The following is a 12,707-nucleotide window of genomic DNA, read 5'->3' on the forward strand; positions in this document are numbered from 1 at the left end:
TTAAGCTCCTGGACGAACAGATAAGGCAGAGCGAGAAGCATTTCTTCAACGAACAGAAAGATCTTTTAACACGCCTGGACCGTCTAAAGGTAGGGCGGAATTCGCTCGGCTACCAAAATGGACGGAAACTTTTGCAAGGTTCGTCCGATTCGAGCATTCATCGGGGACACCTTGTACCAAGGCCTCCTAATCATGGGGGTCCTCTTCTGGACAGGCGAGCTCAGCTCATGCACAAAATAGACCAACAAACTGCACGGTTCCACAAAGAGGATGAAAAGGAGGAAGAGAAGGAGGCTCAGTTTCGGAAGACCCCAGTAAGACTAGCACCTCTTCCTCAGCACTACCAACCAAAGCTAGGACAGAACAAATGTGAGTCAGGAGCCAAGGAGCCGGTGGATGGTGAGTCGGACGGGTCGAGTCAGGACTCGCGTCCCTCCCAGACCCTTTACACCATACACACGGCAGGCTCGTCCTCATCCTTCCACAGCGCCACCACTACTACACTGTCCGAGCCAGCCAAACGGACCAGGAAGATGTCTTATGCAGGAATACCGTCCATGTACAACAACCCCGGGCAGGCACAGTCAAAGTAAGAAGCTATCTTCAAATAGTATGCCTTTATAAAGATCAGTTTACTCACTGCAGTACACCGACGTAAAATTTTCCCTTCAATTTTCCTTTGCTTCATCCTAGAGAAATGTACTGTAAGTCGACCGGTATGAGAAGAATTTCTCTATATATGCATATATGCTGGGCGCATTAGCAGAAAGGTTATTTCATACATATACTAATAACCTCAGTTGCATAGATCTAACGATTGACGTGTAAAGTTTCCGTAAAGCCATTTACTGTACTTTCTGGAAATGTCTTAGAAAGTGGCAGGACAAAGAAGGGGTACAAGTACATGTTATCTATTTTCATTATGATGTAACGTAATACTGTGAATTAGGCCAAAGTGTCAGTTCGATGAGTTTACTAATAGTTAATGGGGACGACGTACTACCAAATTATTGATTTCTATTTTCTTCGTCTTGGCAATATGACGGAAACAATTAAGGCGCGGTCTCATTCGTCTTACGATTTGGGATGTCAGACAGAACCGACCGTGGTCAATGATTTATGGTAACCTTTTCCGTCGCACTAACGGAATGCTCGAGACAATGTCGCCAACCGATTGTGTACCACAAATGTGACCGGGACTGACGTTCAAAGCGGTTCTGTTTTGATATAGCATGGTATCGTTTTCTGTGTTTGATGTGTAGGTCTTGGGACGAGGCCGGCGCCACCACTCCAGCGAAACCACGTCCGCAGAGACGGGTTTCTCTGCCATCCAGGCTGGCCGGCATGGGGAAGCCTTCTTCCGACCACCTGCCCCAAGCGGCACCCGAGCACCTGCACAGCTGGCTGGGGTTGCGTACACAGGCGACCCTGGACAGGATGAGGGGGCAGCCGAAGGACGAGATGGCGCTTTACCAGCCAAGGGGCAAGAAGAAAGGATCGTTTTAGTGCTCGTAGAATTTCGCTGTTGCATGAAATGACGTTGCGTAATATCAACAGAATGTCCAAAACGTCCGCTAGTACACGTGTACAGGTTATACTGTGATGCTTATCGTAATCCCAGCAGGTATGACATTTGAGGTTTCCATTTCCTGAAAAAGAGTACTAGTACTTCATCAGCGACAAAGACCTACAGTACATGTTTTCTAAAAATGTACCGGGACACCCAATACTTTTGCGTGGTTGCCGTGATACGTGCCATCATTATCTTTGCCGTTTGCTAACTTTACAATAACTAAAATTACCCATGAAAATAATCGCCTGAGATTTAAAAAATTCACTTGAATTGATAGTGTTGAAGATATTGACAGAATATACGCTCAGACCCAGCCTCTACGACATGTACTATACTGCCATGGTGCTGTGACTAAAATGTAGGACAGGAACCCACTGAAAAGGTAGCATTACTAGTACCAATGTGCCTGCACAGGTACAGGTACAGAGACATTGCAAGGAATGTCAGTCACGCGTGAAAATTCCTCGGATTTAGTCGGCATTTCTAATAACCGTTAACATTGTTGACGTTCTGTGTCACCTGTCCCACTGTTATGTTGGGACAACCACATTATGTCTTTGGTTGGGACTGCAACAAATAACATACCGTGCGCACAAATCCGATCATAGGAAAACTCCAGAAAAGCACTGTGCTGTACACATGTTACTTTAAGTTCTGTGACTATCGTGTGTAAAACGTGTGTAAATCACTGCACCGACGCGTTTATTGTTGGACAAATAGAATCCGCACATGCCATTACGGGAAACAAAATGGCTATAGTGCGCTTCCGTGACATACTATATAATCATATATCTTACAACCCTCACTCGTAAAAGCAGCTTGTACAGATACATAAGCAAAGGAACAAGTCAACCTGGAGATTTGTGTTGTACACTCAAGAAAAATAAACCATTATCCATTGTTTATTAACTAGAACTGACAGACAACAGCTCGTATAAACACACTCTGACAAGTTTGGTTACCTGAGGTGATCACCAGCCTATGGAGCCGCTGGACCAGTACTTATTTCTTTAGCCTGGGATCATGGAACAAAAGTCACGGACAAAGGTGGATCCAACTATCTCTTCTTTAAATAACTGTCCGCTTCACAGGCCGACAGGTACACACTGGTTCCTTTGTGTCGGGGGAATTTGGACAGAACTTTCTCACGGATACAAAAAGTAGCATCTTCAGTCATCTCTACTTGTTGTTTCAATGGGCTGGACCAAGGAGTATCACACCTCATGTATGGCCCTACTACAGGCAACAATGAAAATAAAATCTTTAAAAAATGGAAGTGGTTAGGAAGCAGCTTTGCACTACAATCCATCCACATACGGGTCCTGATTTAGCAGATTGATGATAGGCACTTGGGCATAGCAGGGTCTGATAACAATCTACTAATGTTCTTACATATCATGGTTGAAAAGTTGATTATTTAGGTATAAAAAGTTAAGAATTTAACCAATAAACCATCACATTGACTTTAATAACCTGTTGTAAAGTTTGAACTCTCAAGACAGGTAAACAATGTTATCCACTTCAAATTAATCCTGCCTTTTTAACCTTGCAAATCACAGCATGCAAAGGGGTTAAGAGGTCTGTCCTGAAGGAAATGTTCCCAAGTGCTCATGAATACTGCCCAGCAAACGATCTGTCATAAGTTCAACCATCTGATCGATAAATTCATCCATGCTTACAAAAACTGATCACTCCTTTGTGTTAACTATTCCCCCCCACTCCCCCTCCCCCACAGTCATGTTTGTAGGGACATCTTACAAGTTTCCAACATCCTAGGATCAACCCCAAACATAGCTTCAACCCCCAGCTGAGACATTATTGTCTGCACTGCCATTACTTTTTCATATGGCTCCAACAATGACCTTGGCCAATCAAAACTGGCATATGGACATTTTAACCAACATGCGATCATCTCTGACCAATCACTGTGCTCGATGTGTCTGATGACTCCCAAAAAGCAGTGCATCAGAAGTCATGTGACCAATCAACATGTTGGAGACAAGTTCAATTGTTCCAGTTGGAGAGCACTATCTGGATTTCCTGTCACATCCAAAGCTTTGTTGTGTGACCACCACTGTTTATAGTCAGGCCTCACCAGGTGCAAAGACATTGTCTCTACATGACATAGCATTGCAATGATACCAGCATTACCAGAACAGGTCCCCAGTGGAGTTTACCTCGGTCATGTTTGAATTGTAAATACATCCTTCTAAATATAGTTCTTGAATTGTATCCTGAATGCTAATAAAGTGTTTTGTCAAAGTAACAATTGATTTAACTAGCATGAAGAGAGTCAGTGATTTGCTATGATCTTTTCTAGCACAACGCATTTGTTTAGATACCTGCATAAGCATTATGTACATATGATATTTAATGTGTGACGCAGGCTGTAAGTCTAATACCATGACAATGGGTCAGCCATACAGAAAATGACTTAAAACTAGTGCACTATGCATTCATATTACAAAAACAATTGTCATAAACATACAGCTATGAAAACTGTACATAACAAATAACAGCTCTCACAATCCACATACTGCAAAATGTTCCTACCAAAAGTTACTTCACACAAAAATATGGAGCTAAGATGTGATGCTAGTGTAAATGTATACAACCAGTTTATGTCTCACCAGTATTAAAAATTCTTATCAAAACGATGCATAAGTATTCAGCAGTTATTTGATCTACCACTGCCTAGCTCTCCTGTAGCAGACTCTAACCCTCATGCAATGCCTTTAGGTGGGAATGTTGTTTCCCTCCAGTGTTATGTCATGCTTGAGTTTCCACAGATTAGGTCTGCTGCATTCCTGTCCATGAGAAAATGACAATGGTTAATATTTACCTGCACAGCTCAATGTGAGGAGAGCTTCAATATTCTATAGACTGACAGATGGCCCTGTTCCTCGGTCCTCAACACATCATTGTTGCAGTTTTTCTTTATTTTGCTAGATGTCCCTACTGCATTTTGCAATGTGCAAAAATTTGCATTATTGAAAAATAGCTCAAATTCAGCCATGTGAAAACTCATCGTCATTATTGATTACATCATTTGTGGCCTACTTCCACTTCCAGCTGAAATGTCTCTGTTTTGTATGTGTGTCAAGGATAGGAGTATGAAATATTCAGCAAGACACGGTACATTGGGAACAGCTTGAACAAGTACTAGTACTGTGATCTCATTTCTACAAGACTACACCCTACCTGGGGTTGCTCCTCCATTTGAAGTGGGGAAGCGAGATCAATGATGGGGATGATGGAGGGTCGCCCATGGGCACACTGGAAGGGCAGGTTACATTTAGAAAGGCACCTGATCAGGTCAGCACAGTCAGCCTCCTCTAGTGGATCCCCAAACTTGATGGCACCTGAGAATTAACCACAACATGAAACCAAGGTTTTGATGAACCTTATACAAAACTACTAACAATGAAGCTCAATTCAAATATAGGGGCTCTGAAGAGCAATCATAGCAGGAAAGTTGCAAAAGGTTGCAACTGGACGTGATCAAGAGTTTGTGGTTATCAGAACATTCTGAGCTAAAATGTTAGGGTGGCAGCAACTCATGATCAGAATGTGCTCAGAATTTTCTGGTATCTGTTAAATGTTTTGGGCATAGATAAGTTTTTGGTGGAGGGACCTGGGTTGGTAAATAGGGAGGAGCCAGACTTGATCTGGCCTTTTGTGCAGCCTGATCAAGGAGCTTTTATCAGTCCTTGGCCTGATTTATCAATTTTGTTTGATGTTTTTGGTTTGTATCAATTTTGTTTGATGTTCCTGCACATACCTCCTGACACATGTGCCTGCGTAGTCGGTGAATGTTTGGAAAGTGAAAGTAAGAAGGTGCACCATGCAAGAATCCCAATACTTTAATCCATTATACTAAAAATGTTGACATTTATGAAGACAAACTGCATGGCCAAGCATGACCAATGACATAGGGTAGGGTGCAGTCCAATACAATATAGTTGCCTGATTTAGGACATGGCAATAGATAACCAGATATGTGAATGTTATAAAGTGCAAATGGTACCCGGAGACAAATTTTAGATGGCACATTTGATATGTTTTGAATAGAAGTGCTCACCATGGCAGGCCTGTGAGTTGAGGATCCTGTGGAGAGTAGGAGGCAGAGTGGCGCCTGCTCCGTCTGTAGTTTTCAACAACTAAAGAGGCACACATCGCAGTGACACATGTCATAAGCTATTGTTTCACACTGGCAAAAGAAATAACTCACTTATACATAGTTGAAGGACAACATAAATTTTTCATGTTACCTTCAAATCAAATTCACAGAGCAGTGTACTTTAGTGGACCATAAGGATGGGTTGAATGACTAAAAAAACAGAAATGGCAACCAGAAGAGGTTTATAAAAAGTGCAATAATTATTACACAAAATGTAGTTTCATGTTATTGTTGCTCTTTACCTACTCTATGATAAGCCTATCCTGTCATATTAGAAAATAAATCTTACATCATAGTGAAAAGGCAGGTGGCTGAGACTGGTGTGATCCAGTCTATCTTATCTCATATCTTATCTAAGGTCTGGCTCCATCAAAACGACCTTTTATCATGCTAATCTGGCACCCTGTTGAAGGGCATTCACCAATATCAAGTGATTCATCTCATCCACAGGATACCTCCAGGGCTCACATCAGTGTAGGGGATTAAACAGACCATTGCTATTGCTAATATGTGTGTGTGTGTGTGTGTGTGTGTGTGTGTGTGTGTGTGTGTGTGTGTGTGTGTGTGTGTATGTGTGTGAGTGTGTGTGTGTGTGTTTGTGTGTGTGTGCGGCAAACACAGTGAGATGTTTCTGTGAATGATCTTCCAATTTTGTGCTACGCTACATGGTGTACCCTAACTTGATACGCTTTTGTAATATTGCTCTCTTCAGAAGTTGGTGATGATTTTAAGTACTAGTAAACAGAAACAAGAATTAGAATTTGGTGATATTTTATCCTTTCTCTGATGCCAAAAGTGTGACTGTGTGCACTTTCTGCTAAAAGTCAATACTTATTACACATCAGTACTCATAACAGCTTTTCAGACCTACTGGATAAAACATCACAAAAAGTAAACCATACCTCAAGATGCTCCTTTATAAGGCTCTGTAGAGGAAAGAGAAATGACACAAGATTCACTTACAGTAAAGAATGACAACATGAAAAATTGAAGACTTGAAGTTGAAGGTAAAGCTTCTGGTGGTCAAAATCATACATTTGTAATTGTGATTAAGAAACAAACTTTAATAGCATGGTACATTGTCACAGTAATGATGCCTCTTAATATAAACACTGTCATATTTTGTAGACATTAATCATGCATGTGAGAGTTATGTATACTATGTACTGTATGGAATTCAGGAGGAATGTTGGTGTGTCAATGCATATCTTAATAATGTTTCAAATAGACAACAGACCTGAGACATAAAAACTTCCTTACCTCCACCAATTCCACAGCTACTGCTAGTCTGCCTCTCTTCCTTTCATTGTACTCCCTCTCCACAACACAGCAGGGCAGGCTGCTCACTGTGGCTGTGTTCATCTTGTTGGTATCAGTGCTGAAGTTCAGTCCTAGCCTCTCAAAGGCTGACTTATAAGCCTGAAGGAGGCGGAGCTCCTCTGCAGGAAGCGGGACCTCCAGAGGGGGGATGACATGGGAGAACTTCAGGCGCTGATGTGGGCTGCCAGGGTCAACTTCATACAAGTCTGATGGTACATAAGGAATGTACTTTTGAAATACCTTCAATACAAGGATGGAGCTTGGGACGAAAGAGTGAAACAACAAAAGGGGAAGAATTGACTTTAAGTAAGAGATACAAATAAAAAGACAGTGATGAACGTTAGACATCCAGGTTATAAGAATATTAAGACATGGCCAAAGGCAGTTACTCAAGCAACTGGATATGGCTTTAGAAACGGCCACTGTTTCAGATAACATCTGTTATCTTTTGTCAGTGACACTGTTGTGACAAGTGTTCTTCTATATGCTGCATGTAGCAGAGAAACATTTCTACTGCAATATATTTGGGATTCTGACCATCATGTAGCCTCTCCAGTCGAACCCTCTCATGAGCTGCATGCTGATCAATCAGTACCAACAGGTTTGGAACAGAGCTGGTTGTGAAGTTGTGGTCACTGTACTTCATCATACAGGCAATGAACTTGTTATCCACCTGGCCGATAATCTAAAGGGAAGAATCACCAGGAAAAACAGGTCAGGGTAACAAGAATTATTCTGACACTCCAAAATTGCAACTATTGCTAGAATCAGTCTTGTTACACATTACATGTCCATTTACATTTACTAGTTCCATGACCTCATACCTCTGCTAAATGATGTTAACCTACAATGTATTTGAGGGTCAAAAATGTTTTTCATTGATTACATAATATCAATTGATCATCTTCTCTACCCAAAAATACATGTGGTTCAAACTACTAGCATCTTAACAAAGAAGGCTGTTGAACTATTTTCTCATAGATTATGAAGATGAGACATTTGCATAATTTATGTCAAATAATGTTCACAGTAGTTAAAGCATTGTTTATCAATTATGCAAATTAGGTGACTGATATCAATGTTAATCTCTTTCTGACTCTCTTACATGTCTCGCATTTGAGTCCTATCACGAAATGCAGTGGATTTATAGACTTTCCTAATTAACTAACTAATGCAAATACTAACTTGCACCTTCTTGGCAAAGGTAATGAATGTATTGCAAGAATAAAAGGCACATTGTGCTATATAAGGTAAACATGGTGGGATTGGAACAGCTCTGTTCAGCCAGCATATCACAGTTATTGCTTCATCTCTGACCTGAATGCTATCCAGCATGTCCCTGCTGAACCTGTATGGCTGGATGACAGTCCGGACTCTGGCTGTACCTCCTGTTCCTCCTGCCACATTCAGGATGCTCTGACAGTGGGCAGGCAAAAAATTATCATTTTCTAGCAGGTAAAACTTATGTTGTGGAGATGTTACAAATCTTGACATTTCAGAAGTGGGGTTGGAAGTAGGAAAAGTACATGTAATATAAAAAGTTCCAGCAGCTGTACTAACCCGCTCTGTCCTGGAGAACACCGGGTTCTCCCAGCTGTTCCACAGTTGGGCTACACTCTCCTCGTTATCACTTTCATCTGGAAGAAAGAATTGAAGATCTTTGTTTTTCTTAAAAATGAGTAAAACTGGAAATGTTGCAATAAACACTACATTAACTAAGGACAGTTATTAAGAGTGTTCTTTGCAAAGATAATAACATAACCATTCATACACAAGCAACAAAACTTCATATGACAAAAATATTCACAAAGTAGTATAACAACAAAGTAACAAGTTATTAGGAAAAGTAAGCTGGTTCAGTAGATAATAAAACACACCTTGTTCTGTTGGTACCCTGTCCCTCCACTTGACCCCTGACCCCTCCTCCTCTTCTTGCTCTTCCAGGTGAGCAGCCAGCATCTGACCCAGAGCATTCTGGGTACTGGAGGTAGCGACAATGTCTGTGTCTCTAGTACAAGGTCTCTTAGCACGAGGTAGGAAAGGGGTGGCATTATGGGTCAGAAACGGGTGTACAGTGCCTTTCCATTTCTTCTGTCCTGTTATGAAAATAAAGGAATTGATTTCATCCTATGTCCTGTGTATGTGCATGGAATCTGATGTTTTGAATGAAAAGCATGTAGTTATTCACATAGAACATATAGTTATCATACTTCTTATGCACGAAAAAGGTACTACAAAATTTATACAAGCCAATGCAATATGACAAAAATCCAAATGAGTCAAGAAAATGATGTAACCCACCTCTAGCTGCCATGGACACATTCACACTGCTGCTGGCTCCAATGTCCACTTTGTCATCCTCAGGGCAGTCCAGCTGGGTGTGTCCAGTCATCAGGTTTATGTACACCTCCACCCCACATGCCTGGTCAAACTGTTTTGCCCACACAGCATTGACCTTCCTAAAGCCAACTCCACATGATGGTGGGTCACAATGTTCAAGGTTACACTGCTTTGTTGTGTTTGCAAAATCTGAGTCTGCTACTTTTGTTTTGCATAACTTTTCCTCTGTATTATGTAATTCAACCAGTTTTTGTATATGTTCATGTTCACTAGACATCTCACAGCTTCTCTCTTCTTGATGTGTAGTACAGTCTTTTTCCACAGTATCACCTATAGTTTTCATGTCAGTCCTGTTTCCCAATCCATCCCTGCTACAGTTCTCAACCATGATGTCATCCCTTACCATTTCTACCTTACTGTGGCATTCTGCAGAGGATGTAGCTGTGACATCGGGACTTGAGTCATTATGCTGTCTGGTTGTTACAGCCCTTACTGCTATTTGTGCACCATCTGGATTGGGATTATCAACACCACTCATTTGGTCACATTGTCTGTCCTTACACAAAGGCCTATAGTGTAAGCTGTCCCCAATAGCTTCTTTCGAAAAGTCTTCAGAACCATACTCAGCTGGCTGGCATGTTAAGTCAATTGATTCATGACTCCCCGGAACAATCTGTTCACATCCGTGATCCAATTTTGTATTGTTGCCATCATCTTTAAGCTTTTCCTTTTCAGCTCTACAAGAGCCAGCACTATCCACTCCCATCCCCCCACAGCTGTCTCTGTTGACCCCCTGCAGGTTGTAGACAGAGTGGAGCACCTCTGTAGTTTCTTCTTGAAATTTCTCACTGGAAAAGACAGATTCCATAGTGACATTCTTGAATGTGGCCTTTGGAGAGAAGACAAATGTGTCTGTTTCATCTGAAGATAGAGATCTGCAGTGTTGAAGATCCAAACCTTTGTCATGAGAAGGAACAGAATGAGCAAGACTGTTCTTCATCCCCTGTTCTGAAGGAGTGTTCATCAAATCTAAAGTCTCATGTCTTAGATCTTTGGTACCAGTTTTCATTTTCTCTTTCACATCTACACTTTCACCAGGATTACACAACATGGAGCCAGTTGTGTCTACAAGATGATGCCTCCCGCCATGGGACTCATAGGTTACTTCATTGACACCCTGCCATCCCATTGCTACATGTGCACTTTCTGTATGGCTAGCTGGATATGGCAGCTTGATCTGTTCTGTTTGTCCAGACAAGGGAGGCAATGGAGATTCAGCTTTATGACCTTCTTGTGATTTTAGACCACCATCACATTGGTAAGCTTTCTGAAGCAGAACTCTACTTGGAGTTTGCAATAAGTTGTCAGATGTCACAAATGTTCTCTTCACCGTTGCTTGGTTATCAACTCTACAGGGCACTGAATACTTGTCACCTGATACATGTTTGCAGTCAATGACAAGGTTCCTCATGTTTTTTTCACTGCTTTCATGGTTCAAGGAAGATTCAGTGGTAACTTCTTTATGAACCCTGGGAAGATTATCATTCACATTTTCAATTGTCACTCTCTTTACATGTGGTGCTTTGAAAACTGCTAGCTTGGACTTTTGCTCAGTTTTACCTTCCTTCTTCATTATATTACTCTGAGTATCGGATGAGACTTTTTGCTCTTTACTCTGGTGTCCTGTTGAAAGATACTTCTGCAGAGTTGCATCACCACTAAACAGTCTCACCCGCTTGGAAAGCTTCTGCAAGGACAGCTGTGAGTAAGATCTTTTCAGTGAGATTGCAGGACTGGATTTACAGCTACTTCTGTTGATGCATATGCTGGGACTCACATTGCCAGGACATGTGCTTGTTGTGGTTGATCTAACAACTCTACTGCCAGAATGACAGGAACCATCATCCTTCATATCAGACACTGGTCTTCTATCATCTTTAAGTATGCCTTTTGTGGCATTACTTTCATAGGACTTATCAGTATCTCCTGGACATTGCAATGTTCTCCCCAACTCTGCTTGTGACATTTTGAACAACCCAAGAGAACTCATTGGTTTTGCTCTATCTAAGGCTACAAGTCCACTCTGATCATTGTTTCCATTTCTGGTGCAATTTGATATGCCATCCTTAGCATTGCCAAGCCTCAGGTGGTACTTCTGTTGGGGTCTGGGATCTACCTGTGATAAAGTATCTTTTCTGAGGTCAACAGGTGATGGCCTGGCATGATCCGTGTCATCATCAGTGGAGATATTAGCCATCTTGGACAGCTTTGATGATAAGGACAGTTGCTTCTTTCCACTCAAGGTGATCTTTGAAGTATTGGAAAATTTGGACAAACTAGTTTTCTCTGGTGCTTTTCCTTCATCAGACAGCTCTACACCTGAATCATTAAGCTCACTTCTGGAAACAGTCCTGGACTCCTTGAAATTTGGATTGGAACGAGTTGCTTTAATACTTGTAAAAAGTTGTTTCAGAGGTGAAGTAATAACTTGATTTGAGCTACAGTGGACAAACTCTTCCTTTTGTCTGTTATCATGTTCATTGCTGTCAGCTACTGTTTGAAACTGATGACCAGAAAAATCTGGAACTGGTACAGAACCAATAGTTGATGATTCCATATCAGTATTCACTATTAGTGGTTGTATGTCATTTTCCAGGAGAAAGGAGTTATTCAGGAAATTTGAAGTAGACAACGATTCATTGAAGCAGCCTTGAGAGACAGATGGACCATAGTCAAAAGTATCATCCATAGTGTCATCTATACCAGTTGTTTCTTTAGATGCAACCTCCACTCCCTTGCTTTCTACTCTGGCACTAGTTGGACTTTGTGCATGTGATTCAATGTCAGCATGTATAGAATTTTGCTTGTATTCTCTTGGCAATAGGTTCTTGTCTTCTTGACTTAATTGTTCAATGTTAACTGACTTGCTTAACTGATGTGATTCCTCTACTGAAGCTTTCCAAATGCCTTCCTCATAAATAGCATCATCTACAAGTCCTAGCTCTTCTGTGTGACAGGTGCTGCCAGGTTGCATATGTGATAAGCGGCTGACAGTCTTAGAGTGGAGTATAGCATTACTGCTGAGAGTGCTGATGCCTTCTCCATAGTCCACATCACTGTTATTTGTTACTGTCTGTATTTCTGCACCTACTGTTCCTGCTTTACCAGTGCTGGCTTCCCTGGTGGTGATTTCTTCATCTTGCAAAAGACTACCCATGTGTTCTCCTACATTTAAGTCTAGACTAATGGTCAGGTTTTTCTTCTTCAAAAACTTCTGCACCATGTCCTGCACAC

The 12,707-nt window shown here is 41.4% G+C and overlaps 2 protein-coding genes across 2 annotated transcripts in view; one reads left to right on the forward strand and one right to left on the reverse strand.

Annotated features, from left to right (window-relative positions):
* Positions 1–35: 35 nt before the first annotated feature.
* LOC118417734 lies at positions 36–4,239 on the forward strand. Its single transcript, XM_035823424.1, has 2 exons — positions 36–589; positions 1,263–4,239. Exons 1-2 carry the CDS (start codon positions 228–230, stop codon positions 1,504–1,506), a joined length of 606 nt encoding a protein of 201 aa, XP_035679317.1. The 5' UTR covers positions 36–227; the 3' UTR covers positions 1,507–4,239.
* The window catches only part of LOC118417722, a gene marked incomplete in the record, with an annotated part of 10,537 nt that continues 1,375 nt past the window's right edge, over positions 3,546–12,707 (reverse strand). The window contains 10 exon segments of the mRNA XM_035823399.1: positions 3,546–4,380; positions 4,775–4,935; positions 5,655–5,733; positions 6,656–6,679; positions 7,014–7,279; positions 7,611–7,758; positions 8,391–8,489; positions 8,634–8,710; positions 8,951–9,169; positions 9,375–12,707. Of these exon segments, the coding sequence (XP_035679292.1) occupies positions 4,309–4,380; positions 4,775–4,935; positions 5,655–5,733; positions 6,656–6,679; positions 7,014–7,279; positions 7,611–7,758; positions 8,391–8,489; positions 8,634–8,710; positions 8,951–9,169; positions 9,375–12,707 (4,478 nt within the window).

The sequence above is a fragment of the Branchiostoma floridae genome, chromosome 1 (genome assembly GCF_000003815.2).
Source record: "Branchiostoma floridae strain S238N-H82 chromosome 1, Bfl_VNyyK, whole genome shotgun sequence".
NCBI classification, from domain to species: Eukaryota; Metazoa; Chordata; class Leptocardii; order Amphioxiformes; family Branchiostomatidae; genus Branchiostoma; species Branchiostoma floridae.